The sequence below is a fragment of the Tasmannia lanceolata genome, unplaced genomic scaffold (assembly GCF_043159265.1).
Source record: "Tasmannia lanceolata isolate RefF3 unplaced genomic scaffold, GAP_Taslan_0.1 ptg000023l, whole genome shotgun sequence".
In the NCBI taxonomy this organism is placed as follows: domain Eukaryota; kingdom Viridiplantae; phylum Streptophyta; class Magnoliopsida; order Canellales; family Winteraceae; genus Tasmannia; species Tasmannia lanceolata.
Window position 1 is genome coordinate 12,652,287 of NW_027518700.1, and position 26,341 is coordinate 12,678,627.

Sequence of the window (26,341 nt, forward strand, 5' to 3'; positions counted from 1 at the left end):
TGTTCTTAACGTGGGTTGAGTTCGGGTCGGGTTCATGTGATGGCTTGGGCAACCCGGGTGAAACGCGACATTTTTTTAATCATTTTTTCTGGAAAATGATATCAGCACAACCATATTTTGATATTTGCAAAGACCAAGCTGTCTTTCCTTGAACACTTTTTGGGAAATGTAATAACCTTTCGACGGCCCTTAAAATACTAAAAGATATGATGGTTTGTGAAAATATCAAAATATGGGTGTGATTATATCATTTCCCTTGTTTTAGGTTTTTAGCTTAAAAACTTTGGTCGGGTCGGGTTGGAGCTCGGGTTGGACAAAAAAAGGGTTCCTTGGGTTGGATCAGGTTGAACCTCATCAAGTTGGAACTCGAGTCGGGTTGGGTCGGGTTCGACTTGAATAAATGGTTCCTCGGGTTGGGATCGAGTTGTGATCACAACCCGAGCTGCACCCCTGCCCACCGTATTCAACAGAGTTTCTATAGAAAAGCTAAAAATCGAATGAGTGATATGGGAAGGCACTTTGTGATGAAAGTTTTATTCTTCATTTTTTTGTTGTTGTTGTTGATTGGTTTCCTGCAATTCAAAAGGATATTAGACAATATATTTCAACCCTATAAATTTCTATTGGGTTTGTTCTAAATTGCAGTTCGAGGGTTTTAAAATCCCGAACAGAGAAAAATTCCCAATGGAAGAAACCGTTCGAGAAGTGCTTTACGAGACCTGTTATCACGCTTCCAGAACTTTTCCTACGGATTTTTCTCACAAACAAGTAAAAATCTTTTCTTTTCTTAAATCTCAATTCCATTCCTCTTACATTTATAATTTGTAGCCTCTTTTCTCTTTAATTTGATATATCTTTGTCTTTTTCTTTTGAAATTCAGACAAATGAAGATCCAAAAATCAGTGTTTTCACTTTGCTTTCAGCTCAAGGTATGTTTTATCTTATCTAAAATGTGTGCAAAAAATCAAATTATGTTGTTTTATTCTTTAAATTCTAATCTTCTTGTAAAAGGCATGGATTGTGTGCTATTAATTTCCTTTTTGTGATTTTTCCTATGGTTCATTAATTTGACTGTTAGTTTTTTTTTTTTTTTTTTTTTTTAATGATGTGTTTTCCTATGTGATGAAGGTATAAATCAGCTTAAAGAGAAATGGAACGAATATAAACGCCCGAGAATATTGAGGAAGTCCGAGTCGCTATTTATCTCCCCACGGGGCGATTATATTGCTGTAGTTTCCAGAAATCAGATAACCATCCTGCGTAAAGATGATAACTACATGGAGCCATGTGGGATTTTTACCAGTAAGGTTTACCCCAAATGATTTCTTGGAGAATTATATGAAATTATCGGTATAAATTGCCATGTCAATCATATTGTTTTATTTATTGGTAGGAAGAACTTTTTGAGATTTTTATTACTATAATAGGAGAAATTACTAGTAAATCCAAATTATAATGATGCTACAAGAGGAATTAAGCTTCAAGACGTTCCCTTTAGTTGATAGCTTGAAAGTTAAACAGTTTGCCTACAAAAAGGGTATAAATTTGTAGAGAGAGGTTTTTGATATTGTCACATGATGCTAATCCAAAAGATGGTAACTCTTGCATAATGATGTGTTTATGTTTTATGCTGTAAATGGTTGATTAAACATGTTTTGAACAACCAAATTGTGGGAATTGGAAGAGTTATATGACCAAGAACATGGTGTAATCATTACATGGTTAACAACATAAAGTTGTATTATTATAGTTAAAAAGTTGCAAACACTACTTGTGATAGATGGGGGAGTACTTCAACCCTAGTTTCCAGGGATGAAGCATCAATATTAATTGCAGTTGTCGTTGGTCTCCTCCTGTAATATTTTTCTCTAGCTAAAGTAGCCATTAATGAGGACGTAACTGTCTTGGTTTCCCTGTCACTTACTAATATGGAGGCATACAGTGCGGCAGTGGCACAAGTTACCCCAATGAAATGGTATTGCGACTTTGCAATTATGTTTTTTTTTTGTTGACCTGATTTCCCCTGTACGTTGCAATAGTTAAAACTAGGGAAATGATATCCCCCCCTTCACTTTAACGGTTTCTGTGAGAATGGCTCACTGATTGAGGATAAATTCACCCCCTTTAACTTTTTTCTTTTCCTTTAAAAACTTAACGGATAACATTAAAAGGGAAGGGAGGGGGGGCACATATCATTTCCCTAAAACTAAACCACATTAATTTTATTTATACTCCCCGGATTTAACTACCAAGGGAAGTGCTTGGTATTGAATCCTCAGAGCATCTTTTGGTACTAAGGCGTCTGAGCTGAAATCATTGGTGCAGGGGTACTGGAAAGCACTCCCCCCTTTCATTCCAAAAGCTGGGTTGATTGCTCCAAATCATGGCCATTTTTTAAATGATTCCAAATCATGGGTCATTTGTGATTCAGGATGGGCCAAAAAATTTAAGGAGTATTTCTAATTTTGTAATTAGGAAACGAAAATATGCCAAACTGACAATATCATTTTGTACATAGTTATATGTATAACTCTGCTAGTGTACGTATACTTAATATTATGAACCTCCTTCAATGTATTACAGACCGGAGCAATGAGCCAAATAAACCTATGCTCACCATAATGTATACTTGGGGAAGTAGTGTACCATGTACCCATTCTTGTATCCAGTACAGGAGTGACCTGTCTCTCGGTAGCATGGTCTTAGTGCCGTCATCACTACATTGGTTTTTATTTCTAACAGCTCAATGGGAGTCAGAAGCTTCTTGAACTAGCGTTTTTTTATTTAATAGCTTCTTGTCATTCGTGACCATGAGGTTGACCATCTGTTTGCCTTTTCGTCACAAATTCCCTTCTTTGATTTGATGCTTTTCCTTTCAGTGTTGGTTCATACTAATAGTATGGACATGGTTTGGTTTGAAGGATCATTTTTCTGATGGTTTGGACATGGTTCGGTTTTTTCTTTTCCTTGATGGGAGAATTTTTATTCTTGGTCTAATCTGCAGTAAAATCATTTTGTAATCAACCATTCAAAAAAAAAAATCATTTTGGAATTTCACTCTATACTTTGAGCTGTGATCATAATTGCAATAAATCCACAGACTAGATAAGGTGGGATTTGCTAGTTTTCTGTTCAGCAATGTATGATAAGTCACATGACTCTAGCTTTGTGCTCTTGGTTATCCTTCTCCAAGTTTTACTGTCTCTTACAACATCAGATGTGAAACAATATTGTTTAACATGGATTCAGTGTAAGCAGGTAATGCAAGGTCAACTATTTTCATTCATGGAGCTTGGTCAGATTCCCACGGTGTTCTTGGAGTTATTGATGGCATGGATACACTTTATTTTATAAAATCAAATGGGGAGGAGATAACAAGGATAACAAAGAGTCAGTTTAAATTATCTGCGGCAATTATTGGCTTGATTGTGCTGGATGAGCCCAATTCAAAAAATTCTTACTTGTAAGTATTGGTTTTTCCCCCTTGGTTTCACTCACCCAAAAATCCTATAGAGTGGCATCTCAACTTGAACATGGGACTCTCACACCAAGAGGGAGAGACATAGCAAAAGTTGCCTTTTGTCACATCCTTGTTGTGTGTTTAGTTATGCATAGTTTTAAATTTCGGCCGAAATCCAAAATTTCAGCTGAAATATTTCAGTTTCGGTCCATTGAATCGGATTTCTACATGATTTCCCCTAAATTTTCCAGTTATTTGCTGAAATTCCGAAATTTCATTTGAAATTTCATTTTTCAGCCTTATTTACAAAATTTCCACTGAAATGTTAAAGATTTCCACCGAAATTTTATACATTTTGGTGGAAACAAAAAAAAAAAAATGAAATTCTTGTCAAAATTTTACATGATTTGGGCCAAAATTTTCACCAGTGGTGGCTGAAACCGACATTTAAAACCTTGTAATTATGCTTGAGAAGGTAGGGAGGAGGTTATAGTGATTGATTAAGGGAATGGAGTTTTCTACAGGTGTAGCTTCACCATTCTTACATCAGATGGGTTGCTTCATGATATTGAGGTTGGTCAGGACCCAAATGCAATCATTTCCTCTCTGCCCAACTCAAATACTCGCTTGACACCAGAGAGGCAGTTCCCTCAGAACGTGTCATGCCTGGATTTTTATTCAGATCTTTCCTTGCTAGTCCTAGTTGTTGGTGCTGGTACTGTCTCAGACAACTCGGCAGATAATTCTGGTACTACTTTTCACTCTTACTTTGATTTGGTCATGCAATTGGATCCTTTTCCTTGGTTCTCTTTCAAACAACGCTGTTTATTAATGTTTGTATTTATCTAATTCAAGCTATTTGATTGGGAAAATTTCCTGTCAGCAGGTTAGTGGAAATGGAAATCTTTCTGACAGGTGTCTGATTTTTTGTCAGGATTCTATTGTCTCTCCATTTGGCATATAACTAGCAATTCAGAACTAGTGCATTTGTTCTCCACTCCTCATTTTGAAGGCTTATTTTCCACCGCAAAAGGTTATACAGGAACCCTCACAACCCCTAAAGTGTTATTCTCATCACAGGGCAATTATGTTGCTACTTTAGATTTGACAGGAAGCTTAGATATTTTCCACCTGGATGGTGAAACACATTCTCTTTCCATTGTTGATTTCGGCAAGAGTTGTGACTCTCGAATAACTGATAAATTGTCACCTGGAAGAACGAAAAGCCTGCATGATATTGTAGATTTCACATGGTGGTCTGAACATATTATTGTTCTTGCGAAGAGGGGTGGCGTTATCACCATGCTCGACATTCTTAGCGGTATGAAACTTCTAGAGAATGATCCAGTATTTTCCATGCCTATTTTAGGAAATATTCGACAGTCCCAAGGATGCACTTTTGTTTTGGAGACTAAATCGTCCGAGGGAGGACACTCAAGTGACCTGCAAAATCAGCTGGGCGTTACTAGATTGCGATGGAGTTTGTTGTCATTTTTAGAGAGATCTGTTTCTGAAATGTATAATGTTTTCATCAGCAATCAACAATACCAGGCTGCCTTAGACTTCGCTAGTCGTCATGGGTTGGAAAAGGATGAAGTTTTCAAATCACAGTGGCTTCATTCTGATCAAGGAACTGCGGAAATAAAAATGTTTCTATCAAAAATCGAGGATCAATTGTTTGTACTATCCGAATGTCTCAATAGAATAGGACCAACTGAAGATGCTGTGAAAGCTTTACTTTCGTATGGGCTTCTGATCACTGAAAAATACAGATTTTCAGAATCTAAAGATGGCCAGTGTAGCCTAATTTGGAAGTTTCGGATGGTGAGGCTTCAGTTATTGCAATGTAGAGACAGGCTGGAGACTTTTGTCGGGATAAACATGGGCAGGTTGGTAACATCTCTTTATCTTATTCTTGGTAGATGACAAATTTGAAGTGTTCAAAGTTCCTCATGCGTATTTCACATGGATGTGCCTAATGATCTCAGCAGTCACACAGACACACATAGGGATTTCCTAGGCCATTTCTCAGAAAGTCATTTCGCGGCTGACTTTGGCATGAGGAAATAGCCACACAGACTCACTTTTTAGCAGATTTTGTCTGATTCATTTAATTCATATGAGGTGGCTGTTCTCTCATGCAAAAGCCAGCCGCGAAATTGCCTAGCAAATTCACACACACACACACACACACACACACACACACACACACACATGTAGCATGATAATACTGCGGAACTGTTCTTTTGATTTGCTTCCTTGCAACATCCAGGAATGGTAACGACTTCTCTCCTCCCCCCACCCCTACAAAAAAAAAAAAACTACTCCCTTATTGTCTTAACATACTTTTATGAAATAGAAACACATTTTTGTAAAATGGTTATTCTCAATAAACTCTACCTTATGTCTGATCAGCGGCCTAGATGTATTCTTTAGAGTATCCCCACTAGACTTGAAAAAAATGATTGGGTAGTTTCTTGATTCCATCCTGGACATGTTACTAGCATTCCCTGCAGGGGTTGGTGGCTGCATGGCTGATGACATTAGCTGAACGCCCGTACAGACGCGATAAAAAATCCTTTGATCTGGCTTATTTTAAAGCAAAAGCATAAATCTGTGTACATTTTCTTTATTTTATGATTCACCTCTAGTATTCAATATCTTGCTTTGATACCATCTGGAATACTAAAGAATAAAGAGTGGAGGACAAAAAAGAAGAGTGGAGGGAGTTCGTGAGATAGTTTTCTGTGTGGGGATCCTCATCTCTCTTTTATTATGAATCACAGGAAAAAGGATCATAATTACAACTGCCTTTAATGAATTGAAAAATTAAAAAGATATATGTGTAGAAAAACAATAACACTATGGTATATATACTCTTAACAGGTGGAAATGACTCGATCAGCATCATTTATTGGGCTCATCTCCAAAGCCCAGGATCGTGGAGTTTGCCACTCTAGATTGACACAATATTAGATCTTTGTAGGGAGAGGAATGCTATGTTTTGTCGATACCCTGAGGGCGCGTTTGGTATACCGGAATAGGGAATGAGAATCAGCATATGATACCTCTCCCACCTATTCTGGCGTTTGGGTGCAACGAGTGATGGGAATGGAAAGACCCCTAGCAGAATTTGGGCTGGAACTTTTGGCGGAACATTATACCCACCGAAGATGTGGTATTCTGATTCCGGGAATTAAAATAAAACGGCGCATTACCTTCTACTCTCGTCACCTGAGTCACGCGATTCTTGACGACCCTATCTCCTCTCCTCTCCCTCATGTCATTTCTTGCTTTTCAATTTTTTTCAATAACATTCATCTGGCTGAACACCACATCCTTCTTCTTGAGTGAGCCACTACCATCTCAAAATCTTATTGATGTAGAACCGGGAAGAGAAATAGAAGAAAGCGAATAGAAATAGAAGAAAGGGGAGAAGAAGAGAATAGAAGGAGAAGAATAGAAGAAGAGTAGGGGAAGAAGAGAAGAGAGGGAATAATAAGAGAAGAGGAGTAGAGGAATAGAGGAAGAAAGAAATCTGGGGGAGAAGCTCTCAATTCAATTAATCATCCAAAGTTAAAATCTCTAATACAAGTAGGGGAAGAAGAGAAGAGAGGGAAGAATAGGAGAAGAGAGGAGTAGAGGAATAGAGGAAGAAAGAAATCTGGGGGAGAAGCTCTCAATTCAATTAATCATCCAAAAGTTAAAATCTCTAATACAATGAGGCCTTTATATAGGCAATTAAACTAAAATTTTGTGGAAAATAAATAAATTCCCTAATTCTAAATAGCATGGAAAAAAAAAGTCCTAAAAACTAAAAACATGGAAATATAAATCCTAGCAACTAAATAACATGGAAATAAAAATCCTAATGTGCAAATATGCCTCTTATTTGGCCTACAATCTGCAACATTCTCCCCCTCTTGAAAAGAACTCGACCTCGAGTTTTAGTCCACCTGGATCAAATATGTAGATGAGCAACTCGAGCAATAGTAGTAGTAACACATCAAACTCTCTCATGTATAAAGCGCGTGATAACTCTGAGAAGCATCTAAAATGCCGACGAAATGAGAGTAAAGAAATCGCCCATGTGGAATCATAAATACGCGAACCTTTCCTGATAAGTAATGAAGCTGGAAAAATGGCAACGCATTCCTCCTGGATTGGTGGGATTGAAATAACAGCTATGGGCAGTACCAATCCATGACCAGCCTCAATAAGGAGATCACCTGCTGGTATCAAATCCGGCTCAATGGAATCAGTAATAAAACCATCTGCTAGACCTGTATCAGGCTCAGTGATGTCAGGTTGACAATCCTTCTGATTATCATCATGTGCACTGAAATCCTCGGTCTCAATCTCCAAAATATCTCTATCGAGACATCTATTGGAGAAGCAATGATGTCATTGCGCTCATGTAATGATATGAAATCAGTATCCTCAATGAACTGCTTGTGCTCTACATGATCTGGCAATGCCTCAACAGTCAAGTCACTCTCCTTTGACTCATGGCGGTGCTCGATCGACTCTATCAATGAAACAACTTCTCGTGGTTCTAACACAATACCTGTGGAAGTGTCAAGGGGTCTCTCTGGATGTTCGACAATCGGTCTAGGGAAATCCCTGAATCGCCATGCTCGTCGATGTCGGCCTCATCAATCACTGGACTCTCTGGCTCTATATCAGACATCTTTGACTCAGTATCTGCCATCATGGACTCAGTATCTGACATAATCATGGGCTCAACAACTATAATGATGTCATCCACAATATCATCGGTCGGATCAAGAGCACCATCTGTGTCTGGCTTGTCAATAGTGATAGCAAATTCCTTCGCTGCTTTAATTTCGGCCTCTCGTGCACGATTGGCTGCGACGTTTCGTTCACGACAGGCGGCGGCTTCACGTTCACGGCGAGCTGCCTCCTCGCGTACCAATTTCCTCTCATCAAAGTCACGCACTATCCATTCCAATATGACCTGAAATTCAGCTTCTTGTTCAAATCGAGCAACTTCTCGTCGAGCGACTACTTCACGCATCAATCTTTGTTTATACACTGCTCGTTCACGTTTCAATCTCTGTTGATAATGATATACATAAATGTTCATAAATTCATAACGAACTTCTTCTCATAGACGGAATCGTGGCTTTCCTAAATCATTGCGCTCTAGCACAAAGAATTGCCTTTTTAACTTGGCGTCTCTGCATACTGTATCCTTGACGCAACGAATGGTTATTTCATGATTATAACCATAGTACTTATGATATGCATCAAGTGACGTGATCCATTCTAGAAACGTATCCTCGACATCTCTATAGGGATAGTGGTGGGCATCATAACCATAGAAATATGGAACAAATGGTGGAGCCGTTGGGATCAATCTCAAAAAATGAATTCAACCGTCTTGTCTGTCAGTCATGTCGAAAGGAACACAATGGCTGTCTCGGATCTCAAATCGGACTCCCGGATGACTCGGATTGAGAGAAAAAGAAAGTTATACTTCTGTTTTTTTTTTCTTTTCTTTTTTTTCCTGATTTTTTATGGAGGGGGGTGCCTAAAGGTAAAAAGAGGGGGTTTAATTGGTGTTTCTAAGTGAGGAAGGGGTGTCCAAGGGAAGAATGGGGGATGTGATAGGCTATTTTTTTCCCAAACTCACTGTCGTGACAAGTGGCAAGTGACTGCTGCAAAAAGTAAGGTGGAAGTTACCAATAAAACAGTGCTTTTATTTTCAACTTTACTGCCGTATCTTTCTTCCCTTCTTTGGAAACTTGTTGTGCAAGTTATTGGGTTGGGTAAAGAAGGTAAAAGTAACTTTCTCTAAAACCAAAAATAATTTGCTGTAAGTCACTTTTGTCTCTACAAGCTGGGCACGTTCCTTTTTGAATGACAATTTAAAGCAGTAAATGGGTAAGATACAACTCAACTTTATTGCTCTTGACAGCTGTAGGAAAGTTATCTTGGGAATCTCTTATAACTATCCCCTTTATGCTTATTAGAGACCTCTCTATTTTTGCTCTTTTTATTTCTTTTCTGATGATGTCAGCAACAAGTAAGCAAGAGCAGGATTTCTAGGAAAATCAAGAAACAACTTTCCACTTTCCAAGAGATACCACTTTCCACTTTCCACTTAAACACATATACCTAACTTGGCAACCCTCTAATAGAGTTGGTAAGTTACACGTAACTTACCCAGCTAATGTAAATAGTAGTGGGTCCCACAAGGAGTAGTAATATCACTTTTTCTTTTAAAGTTTATTACTTACCCAAAACAGTGCAGCACGTGATATCCTTTCTCTAGAAAATTGCTTGTCGTGCTAGCCACACGTGTAATCCGAGAATACCTAGTACAGCTCAAGGAAGTAGGATTCTTCCCTGGGAGCCTTCGATTTCCGCTTTCGATTCCCGCTCTGGCAACCTTGAGCAGGATTCTTCCCTGGGAGCCTTCGATTCCCGTTTCGATTCCCGCTCTGGCAACCTTGGTACAACTTCTTCCTCCAAAAAATTGTTGGAAAAGCGGAATGAGGGTCTGTAGCACAAGTCAACAAGGATGGTGAGGACCCTCGGCAACAGTTAGAGGCTATTTTGGGCTGTAGGTTTACGTATTGCAGGTGGTTCTCTCTCAGGTGGTTGCTTTGGCCTAAATTCAAGGGAGTTTTGGGTGGAAGAAAAGGTGGAAAGGTGGCTGGTTTGGGTTTCTATTGGTCTGGCTATGAAGGGAAGAAGGGGGGTGATGGTAGGGTCTGTGATTGTGGAAGAATTTCCACGGCTAGATTTGGAAGATCGAGGCGAGTGGAGATGAGGGGAGAAGCCAATCAATCTTTATTCAGAGGCGGGTGGAGATGAGGCATAGGCTGATTGTGATATTTAAAGGACTGGTTTGCGTACCTTTTGGGGAAGGTTTTGCGGAAAACTTTGCGTGGCGTGTTACCGGTGGTGCTTCGGATGCGATCTTTCGCTCTTGGATCTTTTGCTCTGATACCAAATTTGATGTAGAACCGGGAAGAGAAATAGAAGAAAGGGGAGAAGAAGAGAATAGAAGGAGAAGAATAGAAGAAGAGTAGGGAAGAAGAGAAGAGAGGGAAGAATAGGAGAAGAGGAGTAGAGGAATAGAGGAAGAAAGAAATCTGGGGGAGAAGCTCTCAATTCAATTAATCATCCAAAAGTTAAAATCTCTAATACAATGAGGCCTTTATATTGGCAATTAAACTAAAATTTCATGAAAAATAAATAAATTCCCTAATTCTAAATAGCATGGAAAATAAAAGTCCTAAAAACTAAAAACATGGAAATATAAATCCTAGCAACTAAATAACATGGAAATAAAAATCCTAATGGGCAAATATGCCTCTTATTTGGCCTACAATCTGCATCACTTATTGTGTTATGTGAACCCTACTCCCCCTCAGGGCAAACATTCCTGCTTTCGTGCACGCCACCTTAAGCTCTGCACCATATGCACCTTTTTTTTTTTTTTTTTTTTTGCAATTTTCTTCAAGTCGATTCTATGTATCAAACTCATTCTTATCTAGTATATTTTTAGGATATCCCAAGGGAGGGCTTGATCTAGATTATTGGTTTGATTTGCTTTTGTATTTTCTGCCTCAATTGAGATGCCAGATGGGTTTTGGGGATTTTCTTCTCTATGATTGGAATTGGGTTTTTTTCTACTTTTTTATGTTTGGAGTGTTCAATGATTTAGTTATAATGTTTTGTTTTTAGAATGACCAAGATATCGTTAAGTAAAGAAGACTGAGGTGGTCAGAGTACAAAATCAAATGAAAGAAAAGAGGGAACAAAGTATAATATGATGAGAAAGCTAAAATACACAGACAACACCGATCTAGAGCGGGAGGAAATCAAATTGCTCAATATCCTCTAAGTGCAACCCCTCTCAAGCTAGCCTATCCGCAACCCCATTAGTCGTCCTCCTAATATGGTGGAAGGAAATAGCAGAGCTTCACACTAAGTCCTTTATCTCCTCAAAGTAGTCAGCGAATCTCCAAGGGAAAGCTTCAGATCTGCACAACCAACGGATAACATTTATGGAATCACCTTCTACCAGCACTATATTCAAATCTTCGCTACCTAAAAACTTTATGCCTTGATGCACAGAACGGACCTCCGCCTCATTTGAGTCCGCCACTCCGATTGGGCCTGCAAAAGCCCACTTCACATCTCCTCCCTCATCTCTAAGAACACCCCCTATACCAGCCGGCCCCGGGTTACCAATACTGGAACCGTCAAAGTTTAGCTTTAAGAATCCAGGGGGTGGCGGCTCCCACTCTTTCACAACTGATGGTCTTTGTTCCAAGCTAAAGCATACCTCCCTCCAACCATACCATAGCTCAAAGGCCAAGACGAATATGAAGGAAGGAATAGATTTAGCCCAGGATATAGTGAGGGCAATAGCCTTATCGAGCATAAAGGCGCTCTCTTAGATCGTCCTTTAAATATCTTGACATTCCTCTCCTTCCACAACACCCAAACTACTGCCAAATGGGCAATGTTCCAAAGAATGTTTCCCTTCTTCCTCCAAAGGCTCAGTTGCCAACACTCCAAGAGAGAGCCAAGGGAGTTAGGGAATACCAAGGATATTCCAAAGCACTGCAAAATACCACACCAAATCTCTCTGCCTACAGAACAATGTAAAAATAAATGGTCTACTGAATTGTGGTTTAAAATTTCGGTTTCAGTAACCGTTTCGGACCCCACCAAAAACCGAAATTTGGTAATTTGGTTCCAAATTCCGGACCGAAATTCCGAAATTTTGTAACACTTTTTTTTTTTTAATAAATAATGTCATTAAACCGAAATTTCGGACCGAAATTACCGACCGAAATCCGAAATTTGGTAAATGGCGAAAAATTGAATTTCGGAAAATTTCGGTTTCGGTCCCCACCGGTATCCGAAATTTCGGATTTCGGTCGAAATTTAAAACCATGTACTGAATCACCCGCTCCAATGCACATGGCACAGTGCTCAATGATCAACATAAATGGCCAGCAGATTCAGCTGTGATGTTTTGTTGAGAAGCTCAAGCATGGTACTGTGCACTTCGCCATCACCATTGCCAGTCCCTGACTCCATGCGAACAGATCCAATACTGTCAATTCTATCCATGAAGATGATTGATGGGGCATGTTCCTTGGCCATAACAAAATGTTATCCATCCATCCTAGAATTGAGATCAATATAGGAAAGTCTTAATAAGTCTTATTAGAATTGAGATCGGTATATTACGATCTTAATAAGTCTTATTGATGCTTATGAAAATACTGAATCATATTGATTAGGAATAATGCAAAAATTTATTTATTTAGTTATTTTTGAATGGTAATACAAAAACTTAATTGAAATTTTGATTCCATTCCAGGTTGGTCTAGATGATACCAAACACTAGAATTGGAATCACTATTGATTCGCTTGATGAATTACAGTACTTACCCGAACACTAGAATCGGAATCACTATTCCATTTACAGTGGGAATTGGAGTAGGATTGGAATGTGATGCTGATTCCGATTCTTGATTCCGGCAATCCAAACGCACCCTGAGAGTTGGTCAACAATATTGCTGATTTGTTGACTAAGCATGATGTTTATAGTTCTCTTCTCGTAGGGCAATCTCTGCCTCTATTATATATTTTTTGCATTTTGGTTTTCCTTCGAAGAAAAAAAGAATATTGCGCACGGTCATGCGAGAGAGTGATCCAACTGAATTTTTCAATTTGTAATTTTCCAATCCCAGTAGTTAAATCTCTGATATTTAAAAAAAAAGTATTTAAATATCTGAAATTCTTCGAGACCTTTAGGATCAATTGATCTGTAAACAAACTGCTGACATAGCCTGTCTCAGTGCTTCACATCACATAGATATAGAAAGAAAGAAAGTGTGGATCTGAAGTGAAATTTATTTGTTTTCTTTTAAAGTGGTTGATTTCTTCTTGAAACTTGAAGGCCTTTTTTTTTTTGTCTTTGAATGGCATAGTCCTCAATGTTTTTTTTTGAAATTGAGCATAGTCCTCAATGTTAACCTCCAATAACATTAAACATGTTAGGGAAGAAGCAATAGTGTCTTAAGCGCACAGTTTCTCCGAGAGAATGGTTTTTCACTATCCAAGTTACTCAATCTCCATATAGTGTCATAAACTCATAATCATCGAAGTGACTAAAATGGCACTTGACAATTGTACAAAAGCTGCAGTTGTACACATGTTAACATTGTGAAACGACCAATTACTCCAAAAGCTTAAGCTGTTGGAGATGGTGTTATTTAATCTTTTATACTTTTAACACTCCCCCTCACGGGTGGCCCCTCTTTTTAGGGTTGGTCGGCACGTGGCACTTGTGGCCCCTCTTTTGGGTTGGCCATTACATCTGGATTTTTAATATCAACGAGTTTTGAATCCGGGGCAATTGCTCTGATACCATGTGAAACGACCAATTGCTCCAAAAGCTTAAGCTGTTGGAGATGGCGTTATTTAATCTTTTATACTTTAACAAACATGTTTTAGGTTCTGTAGTTTGAGCGAGTTTCTGCATTATCATGCTTAACGTGCACAAAATGACGCATATACTGAAAATATCCTATAAACAAGAATTGCATCATCCATAAGTGCAAATTTCTCTTAGATCTTCTAATTATAAAACCTACCAACCAGTTAAATTATCAAATGCCATATAACCGGCTGTAAAGGCCAAAGCCTCATTTTGGCCATCTTGGTTATTTCTTGATTAATAAAGCTTTAGTTCCAAAAAAAGAAAAAAAAAGTCTAAAGACTCATTGACTTGCTTCATCTCCTAGTAGCCTCTACAATCCCCAGATAGACAAGAAATGCAGCATGAATATGGTGTGTGTATGCTGCTTTAAACACTTTATTGAAGTATTGGACTCTATCTGGGTACTTATCCTAGTTGTGCATTAACTTTTACACTATTGCTAATGTTTTTTCATTCCACTTAAACTCCAGCTCTAGGCATTCAACTATGCTTTAAATCTATCATGCTTACATGTTTACAAAACCCATCCTTGTACAGCTAACCATGATTTGGCAAATAAGATATGGTACCACATTCACCCTGTATGTCACATTCGAACAGAGGATCACTACTTCTCAATACAACGCAGAGTAAATGATGCTTCTGACGTACCTTTACAAAATGAGTTCCATAACTTTTAACATTTTACCTATAGTGTTCAAGACTATGCATCCTCTGATGTATAATTGATGTTATACATGATTTAATTTCCTTAACGTGAGATATTTCATTTCCATACAAATCTGTGACCTTTATTTTGGTAACAGAAGAGAATCACTGTGAATTTTAGATATAGAAGAATGCCTTTCAGATTGATAAATGGATGTGCAACTGGATACTTCTTTTAGTCATCTGGGACAAACATTGCTGTATCTTATATATGTCTTCAGAACAGACTATTTTCTTTATATGGTGCAACCGTGGTTTTAAATTTCTGCCGAAACACCGAAATTTCGGATTTTGTCCGGGTTCCACACCGAAATTTTATGATTTATACTGAAATTTTAAGATTTACACCGAAATTACCGAAATTTCCACCCAAATTCTAAAAATTTCGATTGTGTCCGAAACCGACACCAAAACCTACATTTAAAACCTCGGGTGCAACTGGGGTTACTGCTTTTATGTATCATATTATAATATAGTGATACTTTTTGGTGCAGGTTTTCTTCACAGGAATACGGTAAATTCCGGATTGTGCCTCTCAATGAAGCTGCTGTCACTCTTGCTGAAAGTGGAAAGATTGGAGCCCTTAACCTCCTTTTCAAGCGTCATCCATATTCGCTGTCTCCTTTCATTTTGGTCATTTTAGCTGCCATTCCTGAAACAATCCCTGTTCAAACTTATGGACAGCTTCTTCCTGGAAGGTCTCCTCCTAGTACTGTTACTCTGAGGGACAAAGATTGGGTAGAATGTGAGGAAATGATAAATTTCCTTGACAGAAATTCAAAGAACAATGAGAGCAGTGTCCAAGTGAGAACGGAACTAATCATGAAGCACAGCCCAGGATTTGTTTGGCCTTCAGTTGCCGAACTTTCTCTGTGGTACAAGAATAGAGCTCGAGATATTGATAGCTTAAGTGGTCTACTGGATAACTGCCTCTCTATGGTGGAAATCGCTTGCCAGAAGGGTATTGTGGAGTTGGAGCGGTACTATGAGGATATCTCGTACTTGTCGCAGCTTATTTATTCTGATGTATGTGATGAAGAAATGAATTTTTCCATGAGTCTTGCTGCCTGGGAACAACTGTCTGACTATGAAAAGTTTAAGATGATGCTCAAGGGAGTTAATGAGGAAACAATAGTGACAAGATTGCGAGAAAAAACTATCCCATTTATGCAAAACCGGTCTTCTAAAGATCAGATGATGGAAGATCAGAGTTCTACGGACTCTTTTCTTGTTAGATGGCTAAAGGAGATTGCTGCAGTGAATAAGTTAGACATATGTTTGAAGGTGATTGAGGATGGATGCGGGAATTTCCAAATTGATGGGATATTTAAGGACGAAGTTGAAGCTATAGAAATCGCCCTTTACTGCATATATGCGTGCACACTTACCGATAAGTGGAACACAATGGCGTCCATTTTGTCAAAGCTTCCACCGATAACCCTAAGAGGTAAAGCCACTCCAACTGATAAGAATTTCAGTCCAAGGCTTGGGTTTGGATCTCCGAGATTATTTAACAGAAATAATTACTTTGGAAGGTCAGATACACAGAAGGATAAGTTAAGGGTGAATAAGACAATCTCTGCATCAGGAATTACTGGAGAACATCTGGACCTAACAGATACGGATATATCTGTTGAGAGCTTAGAGAAAAGAGTTAAGCTTGCCGAAAACCACGTAGAAGCAGGAAGGCTTTTGGCATACTACCAGGTACCAAAATCAATGAGTTTCTTTCTAGGAGCTTCTGCAGATGAAAAGGGTGTAAAACAGCTTCTTCGTCTTATTCTGTCAAAATTTGGGCGTCGCCAGCCTGGCAGATCAGATAATGACTGGGCAATTATGTGGCATGATATGCTGTGCCTTCAGGAAAAGGCTTTTCCTTTTCTAGACATAGAATATATGTTAATAGAATTCTGTAGAGGACTACTAAAGGCTGGCAAATTTTCTCTTGCCCGGAATTATCTAAAGGGCACTGGTAACATTGCTTTGGCAACAGAGAAAGCAGAAAATCTTGTTATTCAAGCGGCAAGGGAATATTTCTTCTCAGCTTCGAGCCTTGCTTGTTCAGAAGTGAGTATATTTTTACTTTCTACCATCATATTAATTTCTATGCATACAACTATTATCTGAATTCTGAAGACATGTCAAGAAATTTCATGCCTTCTAACCTTGTTGATGCAAGCAAGGGTTGTAAATTGAATTTAACATGCTAATAAATACCACGAAAATTTAGCATCTAGCTAGAAATCTTGTTCTAAAATTTCAGACTTCTGAACCTTCTTAATATTCCAAAAATTCTTGAACTCAGCAGATGAACAGCTTCCCGAAAATTCAAAACAACACCTATAGTTTTTAGTCTTTACATCTTTTGGAGAATCTCTGACAAGTGCAACCTTCAAAAAATTTAAGGAATGTTTGTAATTTTAAATTACACTTCTAAAGCCAACAAAGTACTAAGACATTTATCAGTTAGAACAGACAAAGTGCAGACCAGTGCTTCAAAAGTACTTAAAGACGGGATTTTGGGGTTGTTTGCTTCTAATATTCTGAATCACTTGTTATCATGATCTTTTAGCGACTAGCTGATATTGCTACAACTTCATTACAAGATTTCTAAGATTGCATAAATACATCATGAATTGAACTTCACTTTTAGTGATAGGATTCTTCTACCCACCCAGGGTGCGGCACCTGCTCCCATTGGTTTCTCATACAGTGGAAACTTCTCTCCTTCCCGTCGCCTACCGACTCCATTGCTTCCACCTTCAATGCCAGTTATCATTTATAAACATGCTTAACATGTGATTGGGCAAGCTAGCTCACCATAAGTTTGGTGAGCTTAAGCTCACCAACAGTTTCCTCATATATATATATATATATATATGAGAAAACGGTTTCTACACACATGTGTAGACAAGTTATCTACGCACTAGCTTAAAATACAGTGGAGGGCATATTGTTTGGGTAATCCAAACCATTCATTTGATTGGCCCTCACATAGATAGGGTGTCCATAAAAAATCAGCTCCATAGGATCCTCCCAACCCTACGATTTGTGGAGGTAAAATGGACGTGTATAAACCTTAACAAATTTGTCCATTTTTTGCCTCCACGGTTCGAAGGGTTAGGATGATCCTATGGAGCTGATTTTTTGTGGACACCCTATCTATGTGAGGGCCAATCAAATGAATGGTTTGGATCACCCAAACAATGTGGGCCTCCACTTTATTTTAAGCTAGTGTGTAGATAACTTATCTACACATGTGTGTAGAAACCGTTTTCTCTCTCTCTCTCTCTCTCTCTCTCTCTCTCTCTCTCTCTATATATATATATATATATATATATATATATATATATATAGAGGAAACTGTTGGTGAGCTAGCTTGCCCAATCACATGGGTCCCACATTTTGGGGAGTGATCCAAACCATTCATTTGCAAGGCCTTATCATAGATAGGGTGTGTACCAAAAATCAGCTCCATAGGATCATCCTAACCCCTCCATTTGTGGAGGACAAAAATGGACAGACTTGTCTCCCCAAAATGTGGGACCCATGTGATTGGGCAAGCTAGCTCCCCAACAGTTTCCTCATATATATATATATGTGTGTGTGTGTGTGTGTGTGTGTGTGTGTGTGTGTGTGTGTGTGTGTATGTATGTATGTAATTCCTTTGGGTTCTAGGTTTAGTAATTGTTAAAGTACAAAAGATTAAAAACTCCTTTCTCCAACAGCTTCAGATTTTGGAGTAACTGGTAGTTTGATAGTAATTAACATTGTTGTGAAGTGATCAACTTTGAAATTTTCCTTGTGATATTTTTCTCACAACAAATGCTGAGAAGATATGTTGATTTTTCTGAAATCTGAAATAGAAGCGCTTAGCAGGTATTGTCTCTGCATGTAAACTCAGGTTTGAGTTCAATGATCCCATCCACTTTTTATCATAACTGAAGAAGTTGGCTGTGAGCTTATCCCTTATCCACAATGCGACAACCTTTGCATATATCATCTTTGATTATACTATTCACACCAATGCGAGCAAACAATGATAACTTCGTCCATGCTCCTGCACATTGCACACTGGCCTGTGATGTTTGTTGTTTTCTAACTTATCTACGTCAAAGAGCCTTAGCCCTATATCTGAGCATACGAGAAGATAAAGCACACTGGGAATGGGCTAGGGCCCTAGACGTTAATGGACTGAGCCAGTTTGAAACAAAAACCTCTTTTATTCCAATTGCTACATCAGATCCTGACAAACGACCCCTTTCATAAGGCCCTAGATATTAATGGCCTTAGCAACCGGTGTTTGCCACAACAACTTTCCAAGTAGGTCTAGATTAAAGCCATGCAGGCTTTTAGTCTCCAATCTAGACTCTAGACCATACTCCTCTCTATGTTTGCACTCTTTCCAGTCAACCATTTCATTATCCCATTCCGAAGGAAGTTTTCTCTAATTTTCAAACAACTAACTAATACCAGTACTCAATGGATCCACACAATACACCGACAAGTTGGATTCACTAGAGACTGAGAGATCTATCTTCTACGCGTCAAAGCAAGTTTCAGGTCCTTCCACCACTGGCTCTCGATATGTCCATTCAGACCTCCCAACGTGAGTAGAATGCCAAGATAGTTAAGGCTCAGGGTACCTCTTCAAAATCCCATGAACTACAATTGGTTTGGGTTACTTAGGTTTGATGTTAGTTCTACGCACCAAGCATGTATTGATGTCAATACACTCCTTTGAAATGATCTTGACTGAGGAAAGAAGAAACCAGTTCGGTGGCCTTTATTTTTTTGAAAGATGACAAAATATATTGATAGATTATACGAGAATTACATAAGAAAGGGACCAGGAGTCCCCCATGAAATTACATCGTCTGAAGGTCTATGAGATAGCTACAGGTCGTAACAAAAGAACCAAACTTATTCCCCCTTATCTTCCCTTCAAATTACCAGGCAAAACAAAATGCCAAACTTTGCGATCTTCAACAAAGATCGTAAATCCTTTCCTTCATTTAGCACGAAGCTTTTTGAAGCCCCTCTAGAAATCCCTGAAGAAAAGAGGAAGGAAAAACCTCTTCGTCTTTTCCCACTGACCTTTCCAGAAATCCAGGGGATGAGCGGGATTCAATCATGTTTTGTACTATGGCTAGGGCCGTATTCCTAACGGCGTGCCAAGCGTTGCTTCGATGCCTTCTATCCTCTGGTTGGCGACCAACACAGTTGAGGAAAGAATTGGCAATTGCCTCTTCATCAACGTAAGTCATTCCTCTCATCTTGTCGATAATGGAGTGCAACACCATTAATTCTATAAAAAGATTGTGTCCTCGATTACCAAGGCATGATGCAAGGGGCTCTTCATTATCCATTCCTCTTTTCTTTGTTCAAAAGTCGCCTTAGAGAGCAAAGCCCAAGATTCACCGCTAAAATTCTCAGCCTAAGGTTGCCTAAAACCTTACTTGTTAAACCTTGACTTAAAAAGCAATCAAGGAGACTTAACATTACACCTGGAGCTAGGTATAAGAGCCCACCGCCAATAGTTGGCGGCTGGAACAACCTAAATGAGCAAAAAGAGGTAATACTCGTTCCTCACCTCCGACACCCTTCTCAAGAAAGCTGACCTTACATGCATCTAGCTTAATAAAAGCAGTTCGTACTTATCCAAGAACAACGTGAATTTGGCTATAAATTACGTTTCCGAAAAGACCCAAGGAAGCTACACCTGGAGAGAGAGGCCTTTTCTCCAAGCTTGGCGCCCCATCAAAATCTTTAAGTTCGGTGGCCTTTATGTTTTTTCAATTGCGCTTCTTTGATTTTGAGTGCTGGGTCCTTCCACGTTCTGCAAAGTTTGCATTTGTAAAAGCTTTACATTGACTTTCTGAATGCTATTTAATATATCCCATATAAGGTTAAAAAAAATATAGTTACATGTGTTAATTTTTTGTACTCTCAATGTTAATTTGGAACTTTTATCTTGTTGTTTCTGTAGCATTTTGTTATCTGCGTTGTAAAAGCTAATATTTATCTTCTGACAGAACATTGTTTGGCTTGTTACAGATCTGGAAGGCTAAGGAGTGTTTGAACCTCTTCCCAAATAGCAAAAATGTTAAAGCAGAGGCTGATATCATTGATGCTCTCACCGTTAAACTTCCAAACCTTGGAGTCACTCTTCTGCCAATGCAGTTCAGGCAAATAAGAAATCCAATGGAAATTATTAATATGGTTATTACAAGTCAAAGTGGGCCCTATCTTGACATAGACGAACTCATTGCAATCGCCAAAGTTCTCGGATTGAATTCCTGGGATGATATAGCAGCCGTGCAAGAAGCCGTGGCGAGAGAAGCTGCAGTTACTGGTGATCTCCAGCTGGCTTTTGATCTGTGTCTTGTCTTGGCTAAAAAGGGGCATGGATCCATTTGGGACTTATGTGCTGCCATAGCAAGAGGCCCTGTCCTTGACAATATGGATATAAGTTCTCGAAAGCAGCTTCTAGGGTTTGCTTTGAGTCATTGTGACGATGAATCCATAGGTGAATTATTGCATGCATGGAAAGATCTAGATACACAAATTCAGTGTGAGAAGTTAATGATATTATCAGGAACAAATCCTCCGAATTTCTCTTTTCAAGGATCGTCAATTATCTTACTTCCCGCCAACAGTATTCAAGACATAATATGCCTAAGAGATCGCTCTGAAATGGTACTAGGTACTGTGAAACAACCGATTGCTCCAAAAGCTTAAGCTGTTGGAGATGGCGTTATTTAATCTTTTATACTTTAACACTCCCCCTCACTTGTGGCCCCTCTTTTTAGGGTTGACCTACACGTGGCACATGTGGCCCCTCTTTTGGGTTGGCCATTACATGTGGATTTTTTATAACAAGGAGTCTTGAACTCAGGACCTTTGCTCCGATACCATGTGAAACAACCGATTACTCCAAAAGCTTAAACCGTTGGAGGTGCCGTTATTTAATCTTTTATTCTTATACAGGTACGATCGGTGAGGAAGGTAATGATGATCAAGAAGTTCACTTTAACCGCATCAAAAATATACTCTCTACCGTTGGAAAAGAGACCTCAATTGGGACTAGTTGGGATTCTCTTTTGCGAGGAAATGGAAAAGTATTGTCTTTTGCCGCTTTGCAACTTCCTTGGCTGCTTGAACTGAGTAAGAAAGCGGAATATGGCAAAAGGACAACTTTGGGTTCAAAAACTCGTGGAAAACAATTTGTGAGTGTGAGAACAGAGGCAATAGTGAGTATCCTATCCTGGTTGGCTAGGAATGATATAGCTCCCAGTGATGATGTGATTGCTTCTCTTGCAAAGTCAATAATGGAACCGCCTGTTAGTGAAGAGGAAGATATTCTTGGATGTTCTTTTTTGTTAAATCTCATAGATGCTTTTCACGGAGTAAAAATAATAGAGGAGCAGCTGAGAACAAGGGAAGGACATCAAGAAATTTGCAGTATTATGAACATAGGGATGGCATATAGTTCACTGCACAACTCCAGCCTTGGATGTTCAAGTCCCGCTCAGAGAAGGAAGTTGCTGGTGGAGACGTTTCAAGAGAAACATGCATCCTTGAGTTCAGGTGATCTTTTTTTTTTGAATGGTAGTTCGGGTGATCTTTTACACATCAGCGTTTCTATCTTACTGTTTGTACTGTTCCATAGTTATTTGATTCATTCATTTGCACAACACACCGGGTTTTTGGGAGTTTATCTTTTTTTGAGATGATGTTTATGGGAGTTTATCAGAAAGAGAACAATATTGAGTATGGGTTCTTCATGGAAACTAGTCATGATTGCCCTGATAACAATTAATGCCTATGTAGGACAATATGGAGGGGCCCACCCTAACAATAAAGTAGCAGATTGAAAACATAATCTGACAATACATAATTACCACTGGATTTTTTATACAAATTACTCATGAATTCATAATGAATCCTCTCCCACCTGAGTCCAAAATGCAAGAAAACAAGAATAAGGAAGAAGCAATCACATCAAAGTGAGGCACACAGATCAAGAGGGAAAAATCAATGTAAAGACAAAGGTAATCCACCCCAAAGCATGGAATATCCAATCCAAAATAAAAGAAAATTCACTTCTCCAATTCAAAAATTCTCAAACATTAAAAAAAACCTCCTAAAAAATTCTCTCGAGATTTCCATATATAAGACTAAACAACCCCATAACCTCCTACAAAATCATCTGTTTTTTTTTTTTTTTAATCTTAATGATTGAAAACCTCTATCCCTTTCTCAGACCTAAAGACTAAAAACTGAAAAATCGTATTTATGTTATTGTTGATTGACCCCACTTAAAACAAACCCCAACTCACTGTTGAATTCAATTAAGGTTCAATAAAATTCTTTTAAACTATCAATGACCATGACTTCTTTGTTTAAGCTCAAATCACATTGATAGGGCCCAATATTGACACCATCATCCGGACAGTTCACTTACAATTGATACTGGCCTCTTTCTTGTACGCTCATACAAAGAGGCTGACCACCCAAAAGACCCTGCACATCGATTCCATGGGCTTACTGGTCCAAGAAAACCTAAAGAGGAGTGGATTCCAATTGGCATCAAGGTGCCCTCTTTGTTTGCTGCAGCTGGTATCAGTTCAACATAGAATAAAATGCTGAATTGTTGCTATGATTAGGTGGCTTGGTGGTGCAAACTTAGGTTCACAGATTAAATTGTGGGAACTTCAGATCATAGAAATGGTTTTTAGTTCAATTCAATAGCAACATGCATTCCCAAAAATTAAAAAACAGCCAAGTGAGTTCCAAAGATCCCAAATTAAGGAAATTGGCTCACTAATCAATAATAACCAAGTCTCTAAACAGGTATGTCAAACAAATCAGATCTACGTGACAAAACAAACTACCAACTATGGCCCGAAAGGAATCTAGAAGGGTTACTGGAAAAAGGTGAGGGTTGTGTGGTATAGGTTGGGTAACAAGGGGTTTGGTTGGTAAAGGAAAAAAAAGCTGTAAAATAATAGAAGAGGCTCAAAGGGTAAAATATTGTAGGCTATAATGGAAAAAAGGAGAGAAAATCTATAACTGGGTAGCATGGTTTCAAATTTCGGTTTCGGAATGCGTTTCGGTCCTCACCGAAACCGAAATTTCTAAATTTCGGACGAAATCCAACGAAATCAAATAGAGTAATATTTTATCTCGTACAAAATTTCGGGAAAATATGAAATAATGAATAAATTCCAGAGTTTTTGGTGATATTCCTTAAATTTCGGACCGAAAACGTTGAAATTTCGGTCAAAATAAAGTAACATTTCGGGTATTAGGGATTTCACTTTCGGTCTGCACCGAAAACCTAAATTTCAGATTGAAATTTCGGATTTCTGTCGAAATTTAAAACCATGCCGGGTAGTGCACAGGGCATCGACCTTGGTCATCCAGATGTAGGTAACCTCTGAGAAGAAAGAGAGACGAAAATGTGCTGATCTCAGCCAAGAGAAGGAGAGATGAAGGAAAGAAGGATCAAGATCAGGAAAGATCAACTTCAGATAGATCAAGATTGAGAAACGATTGATATCGGGAAGAGAAAGGAAGATTAAGAAAAGATTAAGATTAAGAAAGATCTAGATCTATGATTTAGCCGACACTTCAAATTTATTGCTGACAAACGTGTCCTGCCGTATCCGACACGACACGCTTGTCCACACATTTCGACACTCCTTTGGACACTTTTAAATGCATTGCTAGGAGTGTTAATGTGAGCGTGTTGACACAAATATGTGTAATAATCAATAATTTTATGTGTACGCCGGTGTCACAATTTCTAGATTTTTAATTTTTTAGATGTTGCCATGTTACACAACTCATATTCGTGTTGAAACACGACACACAAATCCATATTGACAAACTATGAATATATATATATATATATATATATATATATATATATATATATATATATATATATATATATATATATATATATGTGCTTTCTATTTTAGCCATGTCTCCGTTTCTAAATTTTGGGGGTTTGCCGTGTCTGACACTCCGTGTTAGTGTCGACACGCGACACTCGTGTCTGTGTCCACAAATCATAGATCTAGATCAATATTAAGAAAAGGAGATTAAGATCCATAGAAGATCAAGAACAAGAAAAGGGGGATTGATGAACAAGAGAAAGAAAAGATAAGGAGGAAAAGGTGAACAATTTATAAACCCAATCGAAAAGGGAGAGTGGAACGGGGAGAAAATGAATGTAAAAATTAAGAAGAAAGAACAGAATGGATGTAGAATGTAAGGAGGGAGAAATGGAGAGTAGTAGTAATAGAGAAGGGGAGGTGCCAAGGTGGGAAGGAAGAGGAGTAGGAGGGGGGAATAAAGAAAGATGGAGGAATGAGAATGAGGTTAATGGATGAGAGGAGAGATGGGGAGATGTCGACCGAGAAGGTAGTCGATTGGAGAGAGCATAGAAGAGAGTCAACCAAAACGAGAGGCCGAGGGAGACGTGCCTAAAACAACTTGTGTGACAAGATACGACACCTTCAAATTTTTGGTGATGACGTTCGACCTTACCAATACCCTTGCAACTTTTTGCACCTTGATGAATGAGCTGTTCCATGACTTTCTTGACAAGTTTGTGGTAGTATATCTTGATGACATCGTGGTGTATGTTGTTGAGTGAGAGAGAGAAAGAAAGAGTTCCGACCGAAATTTAAAACCTTAATCTACACACACTTACACTTCTAACACTCCCCCTCAAGCTGGAATGTAGATATTATACATTCCAAACTTGTTACAAATGTCATTTAATTTGTTTGTACTCGAAGACTTGGTAAAGATATCAGCTAGCTGGTCCACGGATCGAATGAATGAAACGTGTATCTTGCCCCTATGTATTCTCTGGCGAATGAAATGACAGTCAATCTCTATGTGCTTGGTTCTCTCATGGAAGACATGATTGGTAGCTATGTAAATCGCAGCCTTACTGTCACAATAAAGCTGAGCTCGAGAAGAGCAAGAGAAACCAATCTCTGATAGGAGAGCGCAACCAAATAAGCTCTCCACTCGTATGAGACATGGCCCAGTACTCTGCTTCGGCGCTAGACTTGGAAACTATACCCTGGTTCTTACTTCTCCAGGACACTAAGTTGCCACCAACAGAGGTACAATAGCCAGTGGTGGATCTCCTATTTGCTAGGGATCTTGCCCAATCTGCATCACAAAATCCTTCCAACCTGGTATGCTCTTGCTTCTTGAATAGCAGGCCTTTCCCTAGAGCCTCTTTCAAATAACGAAGGATCTGAACCACTGCTACCCAGTGGGAGGTACGTGGGCCACTCATAAACTGGCTAACTACGCCAACTGCGTATGTGATATCTGGGTAAGTAACAGTAAGATAAATAAGCTTCCCAAACAGTTGATGATACCTATTAGGGTCATCTATTAAGTCTCCCTATAACGACCCGATCCAACAGGTCGCTACGAACAAGAACAAAACCTGTCAAACTTACGATGAATTGTTTTTTTAAAACGTAATCATTCTAACTTCAAACACTACTATCTACAAATCTTATTTCATGACTCAAAGAAAATCCTATTACAATTATTCAATGTCTAAAATAAAAGCATAATTAGAAGTTCATAAACGTTTCTCCAAATAAAAACTTTAAACTATAGAGATTGACGTG

At 38.7% G+C, this 26,341-nt stretch overlaps 1 protein-coding gene across 1 annotated transcript in view; it reads left to right on the top strand.

Moving 5' to 3' along the window:
* Window positions 1-428: 428 nt before the first annotated feature.
* The window catches only part of LOC143855674 (MAG2-interacting protein 2-like), a 61,631-nt gene continuing 35,718 nt past the window's right edge, over window positions 429-26,341 (top strand). The window contains exons 1-9 of the mRNA XM_077365740.1: window positions 429-768; window positions 881-929; window positions 1,129-1,302; window positions 3,259-3,463; window positions 3,985-4,208; window positions 4,395-5,349; window positions 15,161-16,733; window positions 20,724-21,372; window positions 21,657-22,256. Of these exons, the coding sequence (XP_077221855.1) occupies window positions 685-768; window positions 881-929; window positions 1,129-1,302; window positions 3,259-3,463; window positions 3,985-4,208; window positions 4,395-5,349; window positions 15,161-16,733; window positions 20,724-21,372; window positions 21,657-22,256 (4,513 nt within the window). The 5' untranslated portion in view covers window positions 429-684. The remainder of the gene's footprint in view (window positions 769-880; window positions 930-1,128; window positions 1,303-3,258; window positions 3,464-3,984; window positions 4,209-4,394; window positions 5,350-15,160; window positions 16,734-20,723; window positions 21,373-21,656; window positions 22,257-26,341) is intronic.